Source organism: Erythrolamprus reginae, chromosome Z (assembly GCF_031021105.1).
Source record: "Erythrolamprus reginae isolate rEryReg1 chromosome Z, rEryReg1.hap1, whole genome shotgun sequence".
Taxonomy (NCBI): Eukaryota; Metazoa; Chordata; class Lepidosauria; order Squamata; family Dipsadidae; genus Erythrolamprus; species Erythrolamprus reginae.
Genome location: NC_091963.1, coordinates 43,237,838 through 43,260,705, shown reverse-complemented (window position 1 = coordinate 43,260,705; position 22,868 = coordinate 43,237,838). Strand labels below are relative to the sequence as shown.

At 37.2% G+C, this 22,868-nt stretch overlaps 2 protein-coding genes across 14 annotated transcripts in view; one reads left to right on the top strand and one right to left on the bottom strand.

The window, feature by feature from the left end:
* The first annotated feature begins 242 nt into the window (after nt 1–242).
* On the top strand, nt 243–11,360 carry CDCA7L (cell division cycle associated 7 like). Of its 10 annotated transcripts, none has more exons than XM_070727468.1 (10): nt 297–390; nt 1,026–1,076; nt 2,624–2,700; nt 5,288–5,419; nt 6,094–6,387; nt 6,848–7,018; nt 8,037–8,165; nt 8,941–9,090; nt 9,279–9,415; nt 10,875–11,360. In XM_070727468.1, exons 3-10 carry the CDS (start codon nt 2,689–2,691, stop codon nt 10,897–10,899), a joined length of 1,050 nt encoding a protein of 349 aa, XP_070583569.1. In that variant the 5' UTR covers nt 297–390; nt 1,026–1,076; nt 2,624–2,688; the 3' UTR covers nt 10,900–11,360. The 10 variants fall into 10 exon arrangements, with proteins under 10 accessions (XP_070583573.1, XP_070583574.1, XP_070583569.1 ...); XM_070727469.1 differs by having other exon boundaries at nt 297–579; XM_070727470.1 differs by having other exon boundaries at nt 303–421.
* Nucleotides 10,720–22,868, bottom strand: part of DNAH11 (dynein axonemal heavy chain 11) — a 213,708-nt gene continuing 201,559 nt past the window's right edge. For all 4 annotated transcript variants that reach the window (XM_070727462.1, XM_070727463.1, XM_070727464.1 and 1 more), the window contains 6 exons: nt 18,163–18,405; nt 17,271–17,453; nt 17,009–17,124; nt 16,362–16,474; nt 14,912–15,052; nt 10,720–11,820 (listed from right to left, as the gene is read on the bottom strand). In XM_070727462.1, the coding sequence (XP_070583563.1) occupies nt 11,573–11,820; nt 14,912–15,052; nt 16,362–16,474; nt 17,009–17,124; nt 17,271–17,453; nt 18,163–18,405 (1,044 nt within the window). In that variant the 3' untranslated portion in view covers nt 10,720–11,572. The remainder of the gene's footprint in view (nt 11,821–14,911; nt 15,053–16,361; nt 16,475–17,008; nt 17,125–17,270; nt 17,454–18,162; nt 18,406–22,868) is intronic.

Genomic DNA, 22,868 nt, shown 5'->3' with positions numbered 1-22,868 from the left:
CATTTAGATTCTTATTAAGGCTCTGAAACCATGGCTTGCTTTGTTTCCTTTATTGACCCTGTTCATAGACCTTGAAAGTAGCTGACCCAGGCAATTCAGATAACATGTACCTTCCAAGGATTACTTTTGTTAGATAAATGTATTCTGTAAAAACTTAAGAGACCCACTACGGGAGGAGCAAACTTCCTTATATGGGATATATGATGATGGTCTTGAGCAAATGGGAAAGAGAATGGTGTTGAGAAGGAGGGACTGATTGAAATGCATATAAGCTGTGCTGGTAGGAGGAGGTCTTTGCACTTGCGCTTGAAGGAAGACCTGAACTTCTTCAGATAGCTGCCTGCTTTTTTTTAACCCTTAAAAAACTTAACCTGGTTGAGGACAATTTGGGTAAGGGAAAAAAAATATTCCAACAGCATTGGTAAGTCAGCTAGCAATGAGCTCAGCTAGAGGGATAACTTCCAGCATAGTCACACCCTGCCATTTACTCACAGGGTGTCTTTCTGATAATTTGACCTGGAATTTATAGGGAATTTATAGTCTTGAGATAGTTGGCCAAATTAAACCATTTCATTGTTGGTGAGTATCTGATTTTCCCCCCTCTTTTTTTTATGCCCAGTGAATGTGAGTGTGTGTGATACCCTTTGATAAAACCCGCCTATTGACCAAAGCTGTGTGTCTGCTGGTTTCAGCCGCCCTCAGGCCTCTGGTAGCCTTGTTGGTGATAACCAGAGTACCCTGAATAGCAAGGGGACCAGTGGGATCCACGTGCTTCAATAGGGCAGTGAAAGGTTGCATGACTGAACCATAACTGGGCAGGTTGTATCTTTAAATTGTTTAGGGGACAGCCCAGAAAGAAGAATACTCAATTAGTTAGAAAGTCTTCAGGTGAATCTAAAACCTGGTGAACACAAGGCAGAATTGAAAATGGTAATTAAGGTCCATCCAACTCTCTCTTTGGGGAAGGGTTTATTGGCTTGGAATAAATTGTACAGAATTTACAGTAATTCTTTTTTTTTTCTTAGCTGAGAAAACTGAGTAAGAATACTCCAACATTCTTCACAGCAGGAATCCAGGTAAGGTCAATGAATTATAGATGAATTAATACAGAGAAAGGAAATATTTTTTATAATCGTTTATCTGACTAAAAGCAATTCTAGCAGTGTATAATGTCTTAAAATTATATGTTATAATTCTTAAATCTAGTTTGGTACTTGAGGTTTGGTTCTCTTCACTGAATTTTATAGATTTCTGTTTAATTATTAGCACCTCTTTCCAAAAATACCTGCATTTACACGTGCAACCCACAGCATTTTCTTGGTCCCACCCCAAAGCAAAATAAATCCTTTCTGGGACTTGCTATAACTTGGTCCCACCCCAAAGCAAAATAAATCCTTTCTGGGACTTGCTATAACTTAAGAAAAAGAATTTTTTAACGGCACCCCAGTCAAATGTCCCGAGACAATCTGATGTTCATCAAACTTAAAGAAAGACACTTTATTTAAGACCTACGTCAATGGTACACCGGTTGGATCTAAAAGGGACTTGTAGCCCTCGGGAAGTATTGCTTTTCTTGGGTGAGGACCTCTCAGCAGCGATCCCCCCCACCCCCTGGCCGTTCCACGCGTCCGGCAATCTATCAGGTGTGCTCGCGTCCGGTGGAACCAGGCGCTCTCCGCAGCCCACTCGACTGAGCTCTACCCTGGGCGCCGCCCTTTTATTAACCACCTTCGTTTCAGGCTTGCGCCCGGCGGTAGGAAGGTCGATATTGCAGCTTTACTTTGGGGAAGGGGAAAGGGATGATGGAGGCAACAGTGGCCAAAAATTGCACTTTCTCCCTGTTTTTCCCCCAAACTCCTTCAGTGAAACTGGGAGAACAACCAGAGAACGCGTTTTTTAATCGGCTGCGATTGGAGTGCCTAGCCCTCGCGAAGCTTCTATCTGCACCCAGATAGACTTGGGACGAAACGGGCTAACTTTTCTGGGTGCAGATAGAAATAACACTTTAGAGAAAGTTTGTTCAATATTGTAAATTCGCGTCCGCGGAATAAGATGCGTTTGACAATGCAGGAAGGAGACTTCTGGTAGGGAAACCGTGGTTACATACAGCTGTAAAACTGGGGTAGGCAACCTGGTGCCTATAAAATATTTTCGCATTAGAGATACTGTAATTGAAAGGGGTGGCCCGGAGAAGCTTTGACTCCATTCTTTTAACTTAAACAGTATCTTGATGGTGCGAATTGTTGCGCTCCTAGATACGCCAGCCTTTCACTCAATCATTTCTAATTGGGAGTAAATCTTCAGGTGTTTGAATTCTCCCAGGTACTCAGCTAAAGTAAAACTATCATTGAAATTTATGCAAGCTGAGAATTAGAAATCATATTGGTTGACAAACATTACTTTAAGCATTAGCAGGGATTGAGGAACTATTAACGAAACCTATCAAGAGGATATCAGGGTACCTATTAGTGACTAAATAATAAAGTTTATTAAATATCTTCTGGCCTTATTAAGGAAATTCTGATTATTTGAACAAAAAATATTAGAGATACTTGCAAGTTTGGGCTGTACAAGTTTTAGCTGTGCTTACTGAAGTTTTTCTGTCCCCCCCCCTTATGCTTAGAATCCAGTTTTCCCTTCTTCTGAAAAGAAAAACTGTGGGATTGCCTTTGGCCCTTAGCCAAACTGATGATGGCCCAGGTAATTTTATTCATTTCCTTAATTTATCTAGAAAAATTTGAGATTCCTTTTGGGTTCTTAGAAACATAGAAACATAGAAGTCTGACGGCAGAAAAAGACCTCCTGGTCCATCTAGTCTGCCCTTATACTATTTTCTGTATTTTATCTTAGGATGGATATATGTTTATCCCAGGCATGTTTAAATTCAGTTACTGTGGATTTATCTACCACGTCTGCTGGAAGTTTGTTCCAAGGATCTACTACTCTTTCAGTAAAATAATATTTTCTCATGTTGCTTTTGATCTTTCCCCAACTAACTTCAGATTGCTGAATGCTACTTAATCTGGTTGCTAGACAACAATTAGAAGAGTATTATTGCCACCGTGTCCTTAGGGCAGAGGTCTTCAAACTTTGTAACTTTAAGATTTGTGGACTTCAACTCCCAGAATTCTTGTGGAATAAGTCCACAAGTTTTAAAGTTGCCAAGTTTGAAGACCTCTGTTTAGCCTAAAACCCTCTTGCGGAGAAAGGGTGTGTGTTCAACTATTCGTTTAAAAGCCTATAGTCAGTCAATTAGCCATTGTGCTCAAACAGCTAAAAAGGAATGGAAAAAATAAAACTTTAGTAAGAAGAACTGTAGCAAGAACTCTTTCTTTTATGGAGAACATAATGCACCACTATTATGTTTTCTATAAAAGTTGTTAACTGTACACCTGGTATGTATTGAAGAGTTCACATTTAAATTTAAGGTATTTGGCTCCACTGAAATGCCTGAGTATGGTTCTTACAATCAGAACAAAGTAGGCAGGATGGACTGCAATATGTTTTTAAATCACTATCCATTACACAGAAATTGAAGAATGAACCTCCTGCTAATAATTACTTGCAACTCTGTAATGAGTTTTCTAGTGCAAATGCAAAGATAAAGTTAGTTCAGCATATAACAACCACAGCAGTTATTAGCTCAACTATACAGTAAGGTAAGAATTAATAAGCTTTTTTCTTGAAGCCAATTATGCATTGCAACTAGATTTCATAGCTCTTTGTGTACATTTTCTGTTAAATTGTTAAAATCTATAAAGCCTCATGTTATAATGCATAGAGAAAAACTTCTAATAGAATTGGAAGAAAAGTGAGAATACTATAGAACAGGGGTGTCAAACTTAATTTTATTGAGAGTTGCATCAGGGTTGTGTTTGACTTGGGGGTGGTGGGGTGGCCAGCTCAACATAACTCATGCTGGTGCCTGTAGTGGCCTGAGTGGTCTGCCAGTGAAAACCACTCCCAAACTCTGTTTTCAGCTGCAATGGCCTCCTGCAACCCTCTGCCAGCAAACACACTGAACTCAGGAGAACTGTCTGTTTTCACTGGTAGAAGCACTGCAGGCTGGTGCTTTGCTGTTTCCAGCACAGCCCCATGGGAAGAGCTCTAAGCACCCTGCAAACTGGATCTTGCCCCTGGGCCTTGAGTTTGACACCCCGGATATAGAACAATCTTGGCGTATATATTAGGAAAAAAGCTCTTCCAATACATGATTCAATTCTTGGTATTTTTAGTTGTGCAGAGAAAGTTGTGATATGAAATTCCAGTGAGATGTGGACAGATAATATTAAGTTCAGAGGCCCCTCACATTGATGCTGTCAAAGTACCCTTCTTCCAACTTTTCCAGGGGATGCTTCTGTTCAGTGTCTGGCCACATCAATATTGTCTAGCCATTCCACCAAACAGCACTTTGCTATTCCACCGAATTCAGCACCGAGCATGCTGAATCCTGTGGTTTTTGGTTTTTTTAAGGAATTATATATTCAATGATATTTTTGTCTTTGAGATCTTCAAATTTTCCCGATAATGCTCTTAGCTTTTGGTAATTATGTCCATTGTTTTGACTATGTACCTATTAGCCCTGGAGAAAATGAAATTGCTGTCGCAGCAGATATATAATGATGACCTGAAATGAAATCCCACTAAGTCAAACCATGCTTGTTAACTTGTACTTACAGCTCTTCTAACAACTAGTATATTTATTTCACTAAGTTACCTTACTTGTAGTATTGTTCCTTAATTGACCTATATTAAGTTCTATTTGGTGGAAGGGGTTGTCCATTTTTGGGTGGATATGTATGATGGTCTTAAATGTAAGAGTACTCCATATCGAAAGTGTCAAACTGGCAGCCTCTGGGCTGGATGTGACATATACAGGCAATGCCTACCCCAGCTCTGTGAAAGGGAAAAACATCGCGATACATCAGGTGACAGCAATGTGATGCCATGAGTTTGACACCTGTGCTTTATATACCAGATTTCACTTGGGTCCCATTTGTCTTTTATATTTAGTACCCTATCTCTAGGTAATTAATCAACTATTTGTTGCTTATACCTGCAGAGTTTCTAAACCTGTTATTTTTGAATTTTGTTTCTTTGTTACTAATCTACTGATTTGCAAGCTGAATCGATCTGACTAGCATCTTCTCTCCATTTGTTTATTAGCTTTTCTGGGTGTTACTTAAGGAATAGAACTGAGTAGAAAATTAACATCATGGTAGTATTCATAGCACAAAATGATTATTTTTCCAATCTGACTATTTTATATTTTTTATGAATTGGATAGATGATGAAATTGGCTAAAATATTTAATGCTCCAAGTGATGAAGACGATTTTTTTGGTTTTGAGCTTGATATTCCCATGAAATTTCTGTCATTGGAAGACAGGAATGAGAACTTGCCTGGAACATCAAGAATGGTAGGGGAACAAGTTGTACCACATTATGCAGAATTTTCATCCAGTAAATAAAATTTCTTATGAACCTCATGGTCTAAATTGCAACCTTATTTATTTTTCTTATATACTGTAATTGCTTTCTAAAATATGGTGAAATCAAGTGAAAAACCTTGGTAAACTAATTTTTTCTTTTTGTAGCTGTAGGTTCCATTTCTATTTCTTTATGGAGTGTTCTTCCAATATGTAGTTGCATTACTACTAATGTTTAATAGTGCTGCTTATGATTGTGGACCTAAATCTATTCTCTACATAACCATTGTAATTTCTGTGGTGCATTTTTCGTTACAGTATTTCAGATGAATGTTTGAATTAATTTATTAGCTAGATGTCATTGTAAGCTGGCTCTTGTTTGGATATTTGAAAATATTTTACTATGATTTTTTTCCCTGTTCTCTAATGTAGATCCTGGCCATCTATCTTTTGCTCTTTTTCTGTGTATCGAGCCAACTTGAACAATTCATCTGAAATTACTGATTACAAATCAGATAATTGTGAATCTATTTAAGTAAAAATCAAGATATTTTAAAAAGATACTTTATATATGGTTGATGTAGGTAAGGGAAGGAAAATATTAGTTTTTTCATAATGGAAGTGCAATTGTATGTAACATAGGTTGTTTATTCATTCTTTTTTAGGAAATGCAATTAGGAGGAGACAATAACCCATCTTTAGTTAAACAAGAAGAGATGGAAATTAACTCATCTTCTAGGAAAAGAAGATTCAAAACTAGGGGAGTATTACAGCATCCTAACAAATCAGTCAAAAGGTCTTCCCCCAAATCTTCTTTTCCTAAACAAGGAAGAAATACCAATGGGAGAAATGCAGATCCAGATACATCTTCTGAATCCGAGGAAGAGGATGAAAACTCTGATGTACTTTTGAGGAGAGATCAGAATATAAAAGAAAATAAAGCTGTGGTGAGAACTAATGTAAGTTTCTTAGATGGAATTAATAGTCAACAAAACAAAGAAAGGAGTGGATATACATGTAATTCTTATTGCCTCTTTTATTTTACCAAATATATATTTGTATTTAACAAAGATGAATTAATTGGATTTTAGTGAGGTATTAAAACATGTACCACCTACTGTATTAGTAGGAACAAATTATTTTCAAACCTAATTTAATAAGCCTTCTGCATTACTGACAAGATAGAACTATGTTTCACATTCCTTCACATACTTGTTCCCTTAGGACAAAGAATTCTGAAATTAATGCTGGTAAGAATTATTTCCAAACTTTCCACTAATTTTGTCCAAATATGTATATGTTCTTGTTACATAGTCTCCCAAAGGCAATTTAATACATTTCAATTTATTTTTTTAAAACAACTGATAAAGTATTGCTCGAGACTGCATGTTCACAAAGAAAATCTCTCTTTTGTTTTAGAGACCAAAAATAGCACCAAGGAAGAGATCTTTAAGAGGCCCAATAAAGCTTCGAGCTAACCCAATCAGGACTGCTCATCCCCCAGAAAACTTTGCTGTGGAAAGAAGCCCACCTGTGCAATGGATGGATAGCGAAACAGATCACAACTATATGAATAGAAAACTAAATGAGGTACATATCAAAATTATGTTTTGGATTAATTTTATTAAAGAATAATTAGCAAGTAGCAAGGATGGAACTTACCAAGCATGAGCTAAACGCTTAAGTGAATAGCCTAGTGCAGGGGTGTCAAAGTTGCATCATCACATTGTCATGTGATATATCACAAATTTTCCTCCTTTGCTAAAATGGGGGTGGGCATGGCCAGCACATGATGCAGCTGACTCATGGATTGTGAGTTTGACAGCCGTAGCCTTATGTCTGTCCTTGTAATGAATAGCATGTTTTGTGGTTTATAGTCGATTGATTGCTGGGTTTACACACTGTTCCAATGACAATAGGTTTATCTGAAATAGACTTTGGATTAAACTGGTAAACTGGGTGGACCATTTGAAGGTTAAAGAATCCAAGATACTGTATATTGAGGAAGACATATTTCTATTCTGATCCAGAAGCAATTTCACTAAATTGCCTCTGGGAATTTGAATACACTATTTTCAGATTTTTCTATTTAAAATAATATCAAGATATAAATGGGTGAGTTATAAAAGAAAACAGAATGAATTTTTGGATTTGGCAGGAGGCCAATCTGTAAAAAACATGAAGTACAAATGAATAGTACTTAATTCTTCCATTTACCAAGTTTCATAAAATTAAAATAAATGCAATAATTTCTCATCCTTTGTTCTGCAATTATTGAGTGGTAGTATACAGTCAATTAGAGGGGAGAATTAGATTTTCAGAAAAAATAAGTCAAGGAAGAAAACTGAGAAGCCTGTCAGTTGTCAGTAAAGAATAAATATATAGTAAATTAATGAAATCTATATTTTATGGTTCAAGACACAATTTATAATTAAATACAATAGATGATTTATTGTACTAGATAATTCTTTAAAATAAACTTACTCTCATAAACACTACATACTAAAAATATAAATATTTTAGTGGGCAATCTATTTAGACTGCAACTCCACTTGAATACAGAGTCTGAAGCTGTATTTGATTTAGAGATGGTGAATTTCTCTTATAGCATATTTTAGGAGCCCTGGAAAAAAGAAAAGTGTCAACAATCAGAGGATTTAGGTCAGTTGTTATAACAAATGAAGACTTACAACAAATTGCATATACAAATAAGGACAAAATACACCATAGCATTTGGGTAGGTTGTTTTTAAATTTGCTTAGTTTGACATACATTGAACTGAATGCAATGGTTTAGATCAAAACAGTTTTTTACCCTCTCTATGTACACAAAGGGTTTTAAGATATCTTTACATTTATATAATGATCCAGCTGCCACAGTATTATTTATACTGGTTGAATTACTTGTTCTTTCACCTTCCCATAAATACTTAATCTTCCCTATTGTCATATTGTATTGTGAAGTATTTAATATTTTAATTACAATCTAAAATTATATTGACAATTCCTAGAACACAGACAGTAAAATAACTACCAACAAATTATTTGTCTTCTCAAGGTATTAGCAGAAGTTACTGCCTCAAAAGAGTAGTAAATGCTTTCCAGGAATTAAAAAAAAAAGTTTGGAATTACTTATAAATGCTAATTTTTTCATAATGGTTATATCTTCAGAAGAAAATGTCTATGAACATTATATTAAGTTTGGGTGGTTTTAGTAAAACTTGTAAAACCTGAAATATTGCTACAACTTTGCAGAACCAATATGTTGGCAGGCTTTTCAACTTCCCTTTTAGAAATTGGTTTTCCACTCCATTTCAATACATTAGCTAATTCATCTTGCCTTGTTTGAAACATGCATTTGAATTGGGAGTTGTATAATTATCTTTGTTTTTGGCTAATAGTATTTTGTTAAATTCTTTATCTGAATTAGGTTGATGAAAAGCACCATATTTATCTTCAGATGTATTGGAAGTGGCTTTCTAAAAATAATGTTTTTATTTATCCCACTATTAGGGAACCACATGCCATCAGTGCCGCAGAAAGACAACTGATACAAAAACCATCTGTCATAACAAAGACTGTACCGGTGTGCAGGGACAGTTCTGTGGACCATGTCTCCGTAATTGCTATGGAGAAGATGTGAAAGTAGCCCTTCTGAATCCAGTAAGTCTCTAGTTGCTTGAATTGTGAGATAATGAAATGTAAGACACAATGAAATTACTGGTGATCTGATTGTTTATTTTTATTATACATGACTTCAGAATCATATGCAACACTGTCTTTATGCAGCTGCGCTTAGGTGATAACATATTACTTGTAAGGTAAACTAATATTTTTCTCCCACTTTTAAGGAGTGGTTGTGCCCTCCTTGCCGAGGAAAATGTAACTGCAGCCACTGCCGTAAACTTGATGATTACTGTTCCATGGGAACACTTGTCTATCTGGCAAAGCTTTATGGTTATAGCAATGTAAAAGATTATCTTGAAAGGTAAGCTTATACCTAAACTTTTTCACGGTGATTTGAATCAGAAGTATTTCCAATATTGTCAGTTCTACGAAATCACCATATGTAGCAATCTAACTTGATATATATTTATTTTATTTTTATTTATTTAGATTTATATTCCATCCTTTCTTCAGGGTGGCATGCCTACTGCTCCTCTCATTTTTCCCATGCCTTTTTGGGGTATTTATTTTATTTTATTTTATTTATTTATTTTGTCAGGGTTTTAGTGGGTATATATCTATATACACATAGTAAAATACATGATGAAGGTTATAGAGTAGAAACTCATAATAAAATATATTTAAGAAATAATAGAAAAGATATATTAATAGAACATATCAATGAAAGAATAAAAGAAGAGATATAGGAATAGAAGAAATGAATAGGAGATATAGGAGAGCAATAGGACAGGGGACGAAAGGCACTCTAGTGCACTTGTAGGTAGAGAGGTAGGTAAGTAGAGAGAGTTTGAATTTGTGTTGATACAGGTTTTTCGCAAAGTCTGCAGTCATGCAGTTCCACAAGTAATAATTTTGCCTAATTAATCTTATGATTACTTAGTCCATTTGGAACTGAAATTAAACAACAACCTACCAGACAGCTGCATGCAGTTATGTTCTTTATCCAAGAGCAACCACAGCAAGCTGTTAGGTGGATGATGGCAAAGACTACCTTTTCCCAGCCCAGATTAACATACATCACAATCAGCTTCTTCTTTTCCATTCACCAAATTCCATCCTCACATCATCCCCTATAAGGAATTTCTTTCCTCCCATTAGTAGTGGGTTGCTGTAGGTTCAGACCTGTTCTTTAGAACTGGTAGCGGAAATTTGGTGCTGCTTGCTGAACCGGCAGGGACGGCCAGCAGTCCAAGCTTTCAAATCGGTCCTTTGGTCACTGCAGATTGCAAAAAAATACCCATTTCTGTGAACTGACGTGCGCATGCGTGCAAGCAATGTACAAAAGACGCACTTCTGTTGCAATGCAAACTGGTGGGCAAGGTAAGAAGAATATACCCTTCCATGCCAGGGTATTTTACATTTTCTGGGAATACGCTTCTCTAATAAGAATGATTTGCCTGGATAAGCTAATTTTAAAGCCTTTAAAGTAAAAAGTAAAATAAAAAAATAAAAAAGTAAAGTAAAAAGTTCAGTGAATCCTAAAGAAAGTGAGATCTTTGAGTCTTAAAACATTCCTGCTAAATATTCTAACATCCTGTCCAATAAATTTGCAAAAATTAAGAGACTTTTAATTTTGAAAAATAATTTTGTGATTGCATTTAATGATTTTTCTTTTTTTATTATAAAGCTCATGACTTACTATTTACATTGGAAGTTGTAACAAATACAATTGGTGGAATTACAGTTCTTTGAATTACAGCTTGTAATAGTTACATTCTCTTTCTTAAACTCTAAACATTTTTTCTTCTTCTTTATTGCAGTATGTCAGTGCATCATATTGAGTGAAAGTACTCAGGATATCTGTGCAAATTCTGATTTTGGTGATTTAGGCATATACTATATTTACTTAAAATTTAAATATTGAACTTTCATTTATAAACATTATGTTTCAGAAATGTGGAATAACCACTTTTGATTTATTAAATATTTCTAAGGAAATAGGCTATTAATATTAGGAACAGCAATACTTTCCTGCACATAATAAAAGGATATATTGTTTAAAAATATTTTTCTTTATAGACTTAGTTTAGAAATAAAATGTGCCATTTATGAAAACTTGAAATGTCATACCCTCAGGTAAAAGGGCATGAACCAATGGTTTATCTACATATTACATATCTAACATGTATGATTTAGTGACTTAATCCTTTGCAAGTTCACTTGTACATATATACTGTTTCTATGTGCAGAAATGTAAAATATATATGTTGCATTAAACAAGTATTCAATAAAAGCATTATCTTGAAGGTTGTCTGTGATCATTTCAAATAGAAATATACATGATTTAAGGCAGAGATCTTTAAACTTGGCAGCTTTAAAACTTATGGACTTCAACTTCCAGAATTCTCCAGCCAGCTATGAATTCTGGGACTTCAAGTCCGCAAGTCTTAAAGTTGCCAAGTTTGGAGATCCCTCATTTAATGTGTGAATACCTTGTTGTAGGTAAGAAAAACGTGGGCTAAACTTCCAAAAGCAAGGCTACCCCTGCAAGCACCCACTTGGATGGCTTTTCTTTAGTTTTTAAGTTAAAAGTCCATGTGTAGGTAGGCCCTCTAAGTTTAGTTTTATAAACTGGACATTTGTAAATCTGCTTGGTTTCTTGCCTCTCTACCGGAATTGCTCTGGCAAAGATGACTGGCAGCATCGGAGTCAGGTCCTTCAAACGAGCTTCAGCTACAACTCCTGCTTGAATGTCCCATCTTGCTCCTGCCACCAAGAAATACACATTTTAACTTCTGCAGAGTAAAAGTGTGTAGTTAGCTAGGTAGAATATTAATCACAATCCTTGAGCTTTGTCATATGCCTGAAAACCTATTGATATGAATTCTGTATTTTTCATTATAATGGAGCTTGCTGTTGAAAAGATAACATACATTTCAAAATTTTAGCAACAAGTACAGAATATTCTATTGCAATGTCAGCTACTTTAAGACCTATGGATTTCAACTCTGGGCAAGTTGGAGACCCCTGCTCTATTGTGCTTAATTGCAAAGACGGGCTACAAGAATGGTGGAAGGTCTGAAGTATAAAACGTATCAGGAAAGACTTAATGAACTCAATCTGTATAGTCTGGAAGACAGAAGGAAAAGGGGGGACATGATCGAAACATTTAAATATGTTAAAGGGTTAAATAGGGTTCAGGAGGGAAGTGTTTTTAACAGGAAAGTGAACACAAGAACAAGGGGACACAATCTGAAGTTAGTTGGGGGAAAGATCAAAGGCAACATGAGAAAGTATTATTTTACTGAAAGAGTAGTAGATCCTTGGAACAAACTTCCAGCAGACGTGGTTGGTAAATCCACAGTAACCGAATTTAAACATGCCTGGGATAAACATATATCCATTGTAAGATAAAATACAGGAAATAGTAAAAGGGCAGACTAGATGGACCATGGGGTCTTTTTCTGCCGTCAGTCTTCTATGTTTCTATGTTTCTATATAGTGAACACTGTTTTTTTTTTTTTTAATGCAGGTAGTCTGACTAATGAGCATTTGTTTAACAATTCAAAATAAGGGTGGTGCTGAAAAAAGTGACATTATGATCCTCACACATATGATTTCCCTGCAAGTTACATGGTCAAAATTGAAGTGCTTGGCAAACTGACATGTATTTACAGTTGTTGCCTTGTCCCAGAGTCACATTATCATTTATAACCTTCCCAGGAGACATAAAACAAGCATAGTTATTGGGGGAAGCCGGATCTGCTTAACTGCTATGTGACTCACTTAATGACCGGAGTTAATGATACAACAGCAAAGAAATTCATAAAGTATTGGGTTGGCTAAATTAATTAATTTGGGAAGGTCTGGTCCCTATTGTGATTCAATAATTGAATAAATAAATAAAATAAGTCCAGGTTTGCTTGTAATCAAAAAGCTTACTATACTTTTCACTGATTCAATAAAATATATTTCTTTAAAAAAATTATTTATTAAATTTATATGCCGTCCCTTTCTGAAGACTCGGGGCATCTTACAACATATAAAAAAAGTATACATCGAGATAAAAATAAGTTAAAATTAAGAGTTACATTTAAAAAAGAAACTAAAAAGCCTATTAACATGCACACATACCATTCATCATTTTGATATGCCTGATATTGATAATTTTTTACAGATGGGTCCTCTATCTCAGAGGTCCCCAACCTTTTTTGCACCAGGGACCGGCTTTAAGCTAGACCAGTTTTCCATGGCCCGGTGGGGGGGGGGAGCTAGCTGTCAGCGGCGCCGTAAAAGGGGCGATCAAGAGAGGAATGGGTGAATGAATGGACGGAGGGTGGGAAGGAAGGAAGGAAAGAGGGAAGGGACAGGAACAGAAGAAGGGTGCAAAGGAAGCAAGGAAAGGTGTGAAAGGGGAGAGTAAGAGAGGAAGGAGTGAAAGAAGGGAATGAGGGAGGAAAGAAGGGAGGAAGGAAAAGGAAAGCAAGAAATGGAGGGAGGAAAGGAAGGAAGGAAAGAAAGAAAGAAGGGGGGAAGGGACAGGAACAGAGGAAGGAAGCAAGGAAACTTATGAAAGGGGAGAGTAAGGGAAGAAGGTAGGAAGGAGAAAGAAAAGAAGAAATAGAGGAAGGGAAGGTAAAAGAGAGAAAGAAAAAGAGCAAGAAAGAAAGAAAGAAAGAGAAAGAAAGAAAGAAAGAAAGGCAACTTCAAAGAAAGGCTCAATGAGCATCTCTCACTCTCTCTCTCTTTCTATCCCTCTTTCTTTCTTTCTCTTCCTTTCTCTCTCTCCTCTTCCTTTATCTCCTCTCTCTCTCCCTCTCTCTTTCTCTCCCCCCTCTCTCCCCTTTCCCTCTCTCTTTCTCTCTCTCCCTCTCTTGCTATCTCTCCCCCCTTTCCCTCTCTCTTTCTCTCTCTCCCTCTCTTGCTATCTCTCCCCCCTCTCCCTCTCTCTTTCTCCCTCTCCCTCTCTTTCTCTCTCTCTCCCCCTTTCTCTCTCTTCTTCTCACTTTCTCTCTCTTGTTTTCTTTCTGTCTCTTTTGCTTTCTCTCTCTCTCACTCTTTCTTGTTTTCTTTCTCACGCTCTTTCTCTCTCTTGTTCTCTCTCTTGCTATCTCTTTCTCCCCCCCTTTCTCTCACTCTCTCTTTCTCACTTTCTCTGTATCTTGCTGTCTTTTGCTCTCACTCACTCTCGTTCTCCGTTCTTCTCAGCGGTGACGCGCGCACGCCCTGCCCGCCTCACCTTTGCGAGAGCACTTTCGCCCCGGGCTCTCAGCAAGGGGGTTTGCAGGAGAGGTGGGGCCGGCGAAGGTGATACTCAATGTCGGGGGCGCACAGGCGGTTGCACGCGCTCCCTATCTCCCTGCTAGCCCACTCGGAATATTCAAAATAAGAAAAGCCTTCGCCGGCAAAGGTTTTTCTTATTTTGAATACTCCGAGTGGGCTAGCAGGGAGATAGGGAGCGCGTGCAACCGCCCGTGCGCCCCCGACATTGAAGACCTCCGCTGAGAAAAGCCTTTGCCGACATTTCCTCTCGGCGTCAAGGAGGCGCAGCGGCGGGCGGAGAGAGGGAAGGGGGGGGCAGCGGCGTCCCTCCTGGCCTTGGCGGGCCGCCCGACCCTCCCCACCTCCTGCAAACGCGGCGGGCGGCGGGGGGAGAGCGAGGAGCTGGTTCCGGCGGGCGCGGGGCTTGGCTGGCTGGCGGGGGGGAGCGCCGCTGGTGGTGCGGAAAGGCTGAGGGGGCCCTGGCGCCGCGGACCGGCTGAAAACCCCCAACGGCCCGGTGCCGGTCCGTGGACCAGCAGTTGGGGACCTCTGCTCTATCTAGATCATAGCTAGTATCGAATTTTAATAAACTTACCTTCCATGTAAAGTCCAAAAATATATGCACCTTCTCTTGGTGGATGACCATAATCTTCTCTACTCTTTTTGGTAACATCAGTAGTCAAGCACATCTTATCCAGTGACCAATTGTTTTTACGTGCTGTAGTTTGCATAATGGCTTTCAAGAAGAGATGAAATAGGACAATTTATTTTATGGGTTGTGTACTTATTACTATGGACAGTGTTCCCTCTAATTTTTTTGGGGGGTGGGCGGAAAAGTATAGTGTCTGAGCGGCAGTCCCTTCGGGACTGGGCGGCACTCTTTCCCTCTCACTCTTTCCCTCTCGGCTTCTGGGCAGGTTTGAAAAACTCTGAGTTGATGATGATTTTTAAGTGAGCCATTGCTCACTGCTCAGCTTAGAGGGAACTATGACTATGGATATTTCCCTCTCTCTTTATGTCCAATGCTTGGAGCCTACCTACACAAATTCCATCTTTTGACAGGGTGTTTTCCCCCCCTTTCTTACTAGGGTTGAGGGAAAGCTATTGGCTCAAAGTAAGGTATATAGCTTTACCCTAAGGTGGAATTGGAACTTAGGATTCCCCAATTTCTAGCCTGTTGCCTTAATACTGCACCAAACTTGCTTTCAATAGCTAATAAGGCCTTGTAAAGTGTTGTACCACATGATTCTTGACAAATCTATATTTTCTTTTATGTACACTGAGAGCATATGCACCAAGACAAATTCCTTATGTATCCAATCACACTTGGCCAATAAAGAATTCTATTCTATTCTAAATATGGGAAATGCAGGACATTATTAATGAGGAAAAATTATTTAATCCAACTTTATAGAAATAAATCCAGGTTTATTAAAAATAAATCAATTCCATGTAATTTAGAACATTTTAAAAAGTTATGTTTGCCTTGGTACGAAATGTGATTTTTTAGAAACTATTGCAAACTAACATATTTTTAATACAGAAACAGCTTTTGATTTGAAGAAAAGGAAACAGCTTTTCTTTTCTTCTAAAAAATTAGATTCTATAGATGCAATTTGTATGACACCTAAGGCATAATATGGTTTAATATCAAATTTTTATCCGTAACCTATATGTACCCACATGACTTTTCACACTTTATTAGAAATCACACTACTTTTTAACTTATAAGAAAAATAAAGTGGGCACAAGCCTGTTCAGTACATCAGTGTGTCTTATATTATCTGGCTGTTGGATTTCCATCATCTGAACTCTTGATAAGTTTTTAAATAAGTTGTATTCATATATTTGATCACTTTCTCAGTCAATTGTTGCATATGGCTGCCTCCTCACTATGTGACATAATTTGTGATGTTTGAACTTTGTGACATTTTAAGGAAACTATCTGTTAAAAAAAAGTGCTTCAAAATTATTTCAAAATTGAAGCTCTATTATGCAGCGTGTTTTGCTTGACATTTAAATAGCATGAATCAATATAAACATACCAGTCAAAAAAGATTGAGGATTAAAGAAACCCGAAAGCCACACTACTGCAGGAAGTACAAGATCTTGTGTCCAGGTATCAAGTTCTCGGCATCGCAAAAGAAGGCCATTAAACCTGAATAAAATTATAGCAATGATAAACACAGGTGCATAAGAAATTAATTTAGGGAATAATTTGCATTATATAATTTGTTTCACTAACATATATATTATTGGATATTGGTAGTAGATCATACAAGTTTTATGGAATAGCCTGTAATATAAAGATATTACCTTCTAATAAACAAGGGAATATATGTTAAATTTAGGAAGATAAATACATTTATTTATTTATTTGATTTTTTTATGCTGCCCTTCTCCTTAGACTCGGGACGGCTTACAACATGTTAGCAATAGCATTTTTTAACAGAGCCAGCATATTACCCCCACAATTTTACATGATCTATTGTAAATTTTAGAAACTCTTCATCTTTTAAATTTTGAGACTTAAAAATGTCATAGTACATGCAAAATCATAGTAATATAGTTATATTCCTTTTAAGGTTCAAAAAGTTTTTTGAAATTTAAATAATGCTTCTTTTTTTGCTTTAAAAAATACAGTTTATGTAATGTAACTAAAGAGGTTCATTTCTTAAAGACAGGCATTTACCATTGTGCAAGACTGTAAGTAGATGGGTAAGCCAGACTGGACCACACATCTGGTACCTGGTCATAGAACAGCGATGATTGTAAAGTTTCCATACTAGACGAAAATGTTAGCTCACCCTAGAAATTTGAAACAAAAGAGACATTTAAATTTACAATCCGATACGATCTGTTGTTTCCCTCCATAGTACATGTATGTAGAGACTGTCCCATGGTAAAATATGTGTAACGTAAATTTAATAACGATAATGCAATATATTCCTTACTTTTAATCCAAGGTCTAATTGTTTTATTGATCGCCGTATCTCTCTGATGAGAATGTTCATTCTCTCACATTCTTGAAAACACACAAGAATATATGGGCTTCGCATAACAGACTTTTGCATTATATCAGCTAAATTAAATTCTTCTGGCAGCTTTTCCAAAATCTCATCCAGTACATTTTTTACCTTATAAAATACAAAGTAAAATTATCAGGTATGCATTTTGCTTACATTTAATCCTGCTCTATAAAACAAGTGCTGGTTGGAATAAGTGTTGAACATGCAGAACAGTGGATTAAAAAATAATAATAATACAGGGATATAAATATTGCTTGTCATTTGGAATAAGCCTGAAACAGAAAATGCATTTTGTTTCAAACTCTGATCAGATATTACAATCCAGAGGTTGTGTTAAACTGATGGAATTAACTGTAGTTCAGCATAAAGGAAAAACAAAATATTTTGGCTGTTGAAATAAAACAAAATTAGAGTGGGTTTTATTGGGCTATGAAGGTTAGTTGTATGAACTGCTCTTCTTTCCCTCAGCTGTTTCTGGTGTGGTCTACTTGATCTCTCAAAGTCTTCCTTTTTATACCTCCTTTGAACCATCATCAATATCCATGACTTTTTCTTCCTGTCTCCATGTCACACTCTCACCTCACTACTTCTGCTTCATTCCATATGGATGGAAATAACTGAAACAAATGTTTCCATTTAGACTAAAATGAATTCTTTCCTGTTTGGAACACTTTATACAATTCTCACATCCCTATTTGTCAAACATACATGTTTTGAGAGGAACAAAGTTTTAATTCTGATATCATTCAAATTATGGATTACTCCAGTTCGGTGAAGGTGTTATGGAATAAACATTAGCAATACACAACAGTCTCACCTTTTCTTCTAATGATTGTCCTGTAATTTCTCCAGCAAGCAGATTTCTAGGTTGCATTTCCAGTAAAGTTTTGAATAAGTTATCAGACTGAACTGTTAAGAAATCTATCTCGGCATTAGGATGGAGGCCATACAATGTAGGACTTTCGACAGGCAACATTCCATCAATATACTTGTGGTAGCCAATATAATCCAGATTGGGAGGAGATGGGAAACCAGGAGCCAAAGCAAAATCTCCTTCAAGCTGTAATTAGAAAAAGAGCATTTTTCATCTTTGGGCAAAATCTCTTCAATACTTTGAAATACTGCCACTGAAAGTGTAAAATTCTTATTTCTTATTGTAGCAGTTTTAATAGATTATTTTTTTTCAAGTGGGAAACCATCTCTCTTATCCATGATAGTACAATAGAAACAGTTCTGGATGAAATCTGGTTAAAGATGTTCAAATAGTAAAAGCCAGAATAATTTTATATTCTGCTAGATAACAAATAAACATGAATGAATCAGGAGTAAATACTATACCAATGATGGCAAACCTTTTCCCCCCCCCCTCAGGTGCTGAAAGAGAGTGGGTGTGTACTGTCGTGCATGTATGAGTGCCCACACCCATAAATCAATGCCTGGGGAGGGTGAAAACAGCTTTCCCTGTCCTTCGGAGGCTCTCAGGAGGCCAGAAATAGCCTGTTTTCCAACTCCTGGTGGGCCTCGTAGGCTCGTGTTTTGCCCTTCCCAGGTGCCAAAGGCTTCCCTGGAGCTGGGGAAGGGTAAAAACGCCTCCCCCATCACCCTGGAGGATATGGTTTTCAGCCTGTAGGACATGGACAATATCATCATGGAGGGGAGTTTCACAAATACTTGAATAAATATTATGAATTTAAATCTTAAGTCTTGGTGTTCTGTAGCCATGGCCAATGGCCACACAAGATATTTAAGGGGGGTCCATGATGAAGAAAAGGTTGAGAACCTCTGTCTACACTGTCACATTTAAAAAATCAATATGCACTAAAAATATTACATTTTTGAAATATCAAGGATTAACAAAATGAGACCCTTTCATGTTTCCCTTCCAACTGATTGCCCATGGTTCTAGTTGTTTATCCACACCCCCTGTAAACTGCAAGGAACTCAAATTTTCCTTTACCAGCCAGTCCGAATTGGTGTTCCTTCAAACATGTGACCAATATCTAGATTAATCCAGCCAGCGTGGGTATTGCTAAAAATTTTGACAATTGAAGCACATACATCAAATAGTTTCTGAGATGGAAAAGCTACCTTCTACTTTAATAACTTAGTTCTCTTGTTTACAAGATTCCTGGGGAAATGGATATGTTAAGGGGCTAAGGCTATTCCCTTTTGGTGTAATACTTAATTTTCCCCTTGAATCTCACTGACCTGTTTTCTTCACTAAGGAAGAATAATTTACAGTACAGACATAATAGCCTTATGTACGGAAAACTTGTTTTGTTATGGCATCCTTCTTTATTTCCAACTTCAGCATTCTTGGTATGGGCAAGCTGCGGATTCTGTCCTTTAAATATTGATACTTGAGGGGACCTCAGAGTCACACCTTCCCAGTGGCATTAGTGTTAGCATATAGCATGGAAAAAGGGGAGTAGAATGCTATATGAGGGAGAATTTGCATATTGGTATATAGTCAGTTTTGGCAGTTGGGAGGGAGAATTCTATTGATTCGTATGCTGATTGTTGGTGAATCTGCATCATAGAGAACAGATAGATTCTCTTAATGTTAAGTTCATGAGGGAATTATATATATATAATTATTCAGCATAATAATATAATATATATATTCAGCAAAAAAAAACATGTGACATATATGTCACATGTTTTTTTGCTGAATTTGAAAATTAAGGGAGACTAGGATAGATCAATTTTGGCCTTATTTTGGCCTCATCGCTGGGACTTGAACCTGCAACCTTTGCCTTGTAAGGCAGAGAATTATCCTCTAGGCTACAGTATCCAATCCCTTCAGCTCTGCACCAGGGAAGGGTTACATATTTTTGTGTCGAATCACCCTGGTGTATTGAAGGAACATCACAGCTCCTTATTTGCCTCTCGGCCCAACCCAGGGCCATCCTATTCTCTAATTTTTTATTGATAGCCGACAATTCTATCTGTATGCGTCACATGTTTTTTTTTTGCTGAATTTGAAAATTAAGGGAGACTAGGATAGATCTATTTTGGCCTTATTTTGGCCTCATCAGCTAGCCATACCCTCACTGGGACTTGAACCTGCAACCTTTGCCTTGTAAGGCAGAGAATTAACCTCTAGGCTACAGTATCCAATCCTTTCAGCTCTGTACCAGGGAAGGGTTACATTTTGTGTCTAATTACCCTGGTATATTGAAGGAACATCACAGCTCCTTTTTTGCCTCTCGGCCCAACCCAGGGCCATTTCCAAGGCAGTTTTATTGATAGCCGACAATTCTATCTGTATGTGTCACATGGTTTTTTTTGCTGAATTTGAAAATTAAGGGAGACAAGGATAGATCTATTTCAGCCTTATTTTGGCCTCATCAGTTAGCCATACCCTCACTGGGACTTGAACCTGCAACCTTTGCCTTGTAAGGCAGAGAATTAACCTCTAGGCTACAGTATCCAATATATATATGTTCATAGATAGAATATTTAAGAATAGGATAGGATCTAAATGAAGTACAAGGACTGTGTATATATGTTATTACCTGAGAAGAGTAATATAGTTCTGCTGTGTCAAGTTGTTATTTGTGAAAACATAAAACAAGTTCCACAAAGAAGAAATAAAACACATAAGCTTATATTGGAGTCAGTGTATTTATGTATCCAATGTACATTATTGCACAATTCTGCTATGATAATACTCTGCTAAGTGAAGTAAAGAAGATCACTTAAAACATAAATATCATAGAAAGCCAACAACTAGCCCTTTGGAACAGCTCCCACATCTCAAATCTAAGTGATCCTACCCTTTTAGCCTTCCAGATGAATACGATGATCTGTCTTTCCCCCAAAACATTGGATTAGGATAGGGATTGAAGCTGCAAGACTGTCAGGATAGGAGGGGAAGACATTTTGTTTTTAACCATATTTGTACGATTTGTCAAGAGCTGCCTAAAAACATCATATGAGATTGGCAGCTATGTAATTAATTAATGGAAGGCTATTTGAAAATCCAAAAATGGAACAATTTGAGCTATCAAGCCAATATTTCTGTTTCTTCTCTTATATTAGGACTAGAGATGCCCATTTCTCAAGGAACTTTAGGAAACTCATTCTCTTATTAGCCCAACATATGATTTTTATGAGGTAAACTAGAAGCAAGGAGCACTACGTATGCTGCTTTTAGCTCCCAATTGAAAAGTAGAATATATACAGTATATTACACTAGTCCTACCAACCATTTTGTCACAGATCATTTCAGAGTTTGCTCAGATGCTCAGCATTTATTTTTTGATACCAATAGTTCTCAATCTAGGGGTCAGGGTCAAGCTTCTATTCTGGTGCCTTGGAACAAATTTTTACAATCCGACCAATCAGGTGTTTACAGTGGGGGTGTCCCTCTGACCTTCCTGCCAATCAGATTAAAGCTTTGTTGGGAGAATTGATGCTAGACTTATGTTTGGGGGTCACCACAACATGAGGAACTGTATTAAGGGGTCACAGCATTAGACAGGTTGAAAACTACTGGTTTATACCTAAAACCAGAGAAGCTTTTGCCCCAAAATATGCCTAATATTCCAGGAAGAACATGGTGAAAATGCAACATACAGCCATATCCCTCCCAATTTATTGATCATCTCAATTAGTGAAACTTTAACACAAGAACAAGAAATGCCTGTCATTGAAAGAATTTTTATTTCAAGCTTTATGCGGGGAAAGACCATTAGCCAATTAAACCAAAAGATATTATTCTGTTTTAGAATATTTAAATAGACCCACATTCAAGCTTAGTTAACCAAAGGCATCTAATTTCCACCATTTATTTCAGGTTCGTCCCTATATTTGACACCTATTTGAAAGAAAGAACAGGCTGTGAAGGTTAATGGACTGCCTCATCTAGAAATAGCAATTCCTACCCTTGGGCTAGATACAGACGAGGTACCGATGGAATGAGCTTCCCACACTGCCCCCTTGACCTCAGCTGTCATGCAGAGAAATCAGCTTCAGTGAAGGTCAGAAGTACAGTAGTGTTTATCTTTCCCCATCTCCATGGTAACTCACTCCTAAGCTTTCCAATTGACTTCCAATTGTGTTAAACTGAATGTGGCTTTCTGACATATGAAAACCTACTCATTAAGGAGAGAATAAATGCAAGCAAACTCACTTTGCTTTCATCACAGGAGACACTTCCAACATGAGATGGTGATGATGGAGTGGCCTCAAGGCTCTCTGTATTCCATATCATGGATGAACCTTTGGTGCTAGACTTGCCCTCCCCTGTCACCTCTAACTATGTGCCTAATACTAGGAAAAGACAGTGTGTAAGGCTACAGTATATACCAATTTGGCATTGTTTATCCCCTTAGCATCACTGCAGTTTCAGTAGACATGATTTGGTCTTAAGCTGTAATTGTAAGACTTCTTTTAGAATAGACCAAAAGAGGTTTAATTCAATATCATGTTTCTTTAGCAGACAAAGGCTAAAGAACACAACAACTTTCTCCAAAATTGGTATTTAGACATATAGTGACTTTGTGAATATTACATATT

Bases quoted from the DNA above. Each gene is read 5' to 3' on its own strand.
- CDCA7L (XM_070727468.1), top strand. The intron at 7,019-8,036 runs GTACATATCAAA...TTTCTCTTATAG, and splicing joins TGAATAGAAAACTAAATGAG to CATATTTTAGGAGCCCTGGA. The intron at 9,416-10,874 runs GTAAGCTTATAC...TCTTTATTGCAG, and splicing joins GTAAAAGATTATCTTGAAAG to TATGTCAGTGCATCATATTG.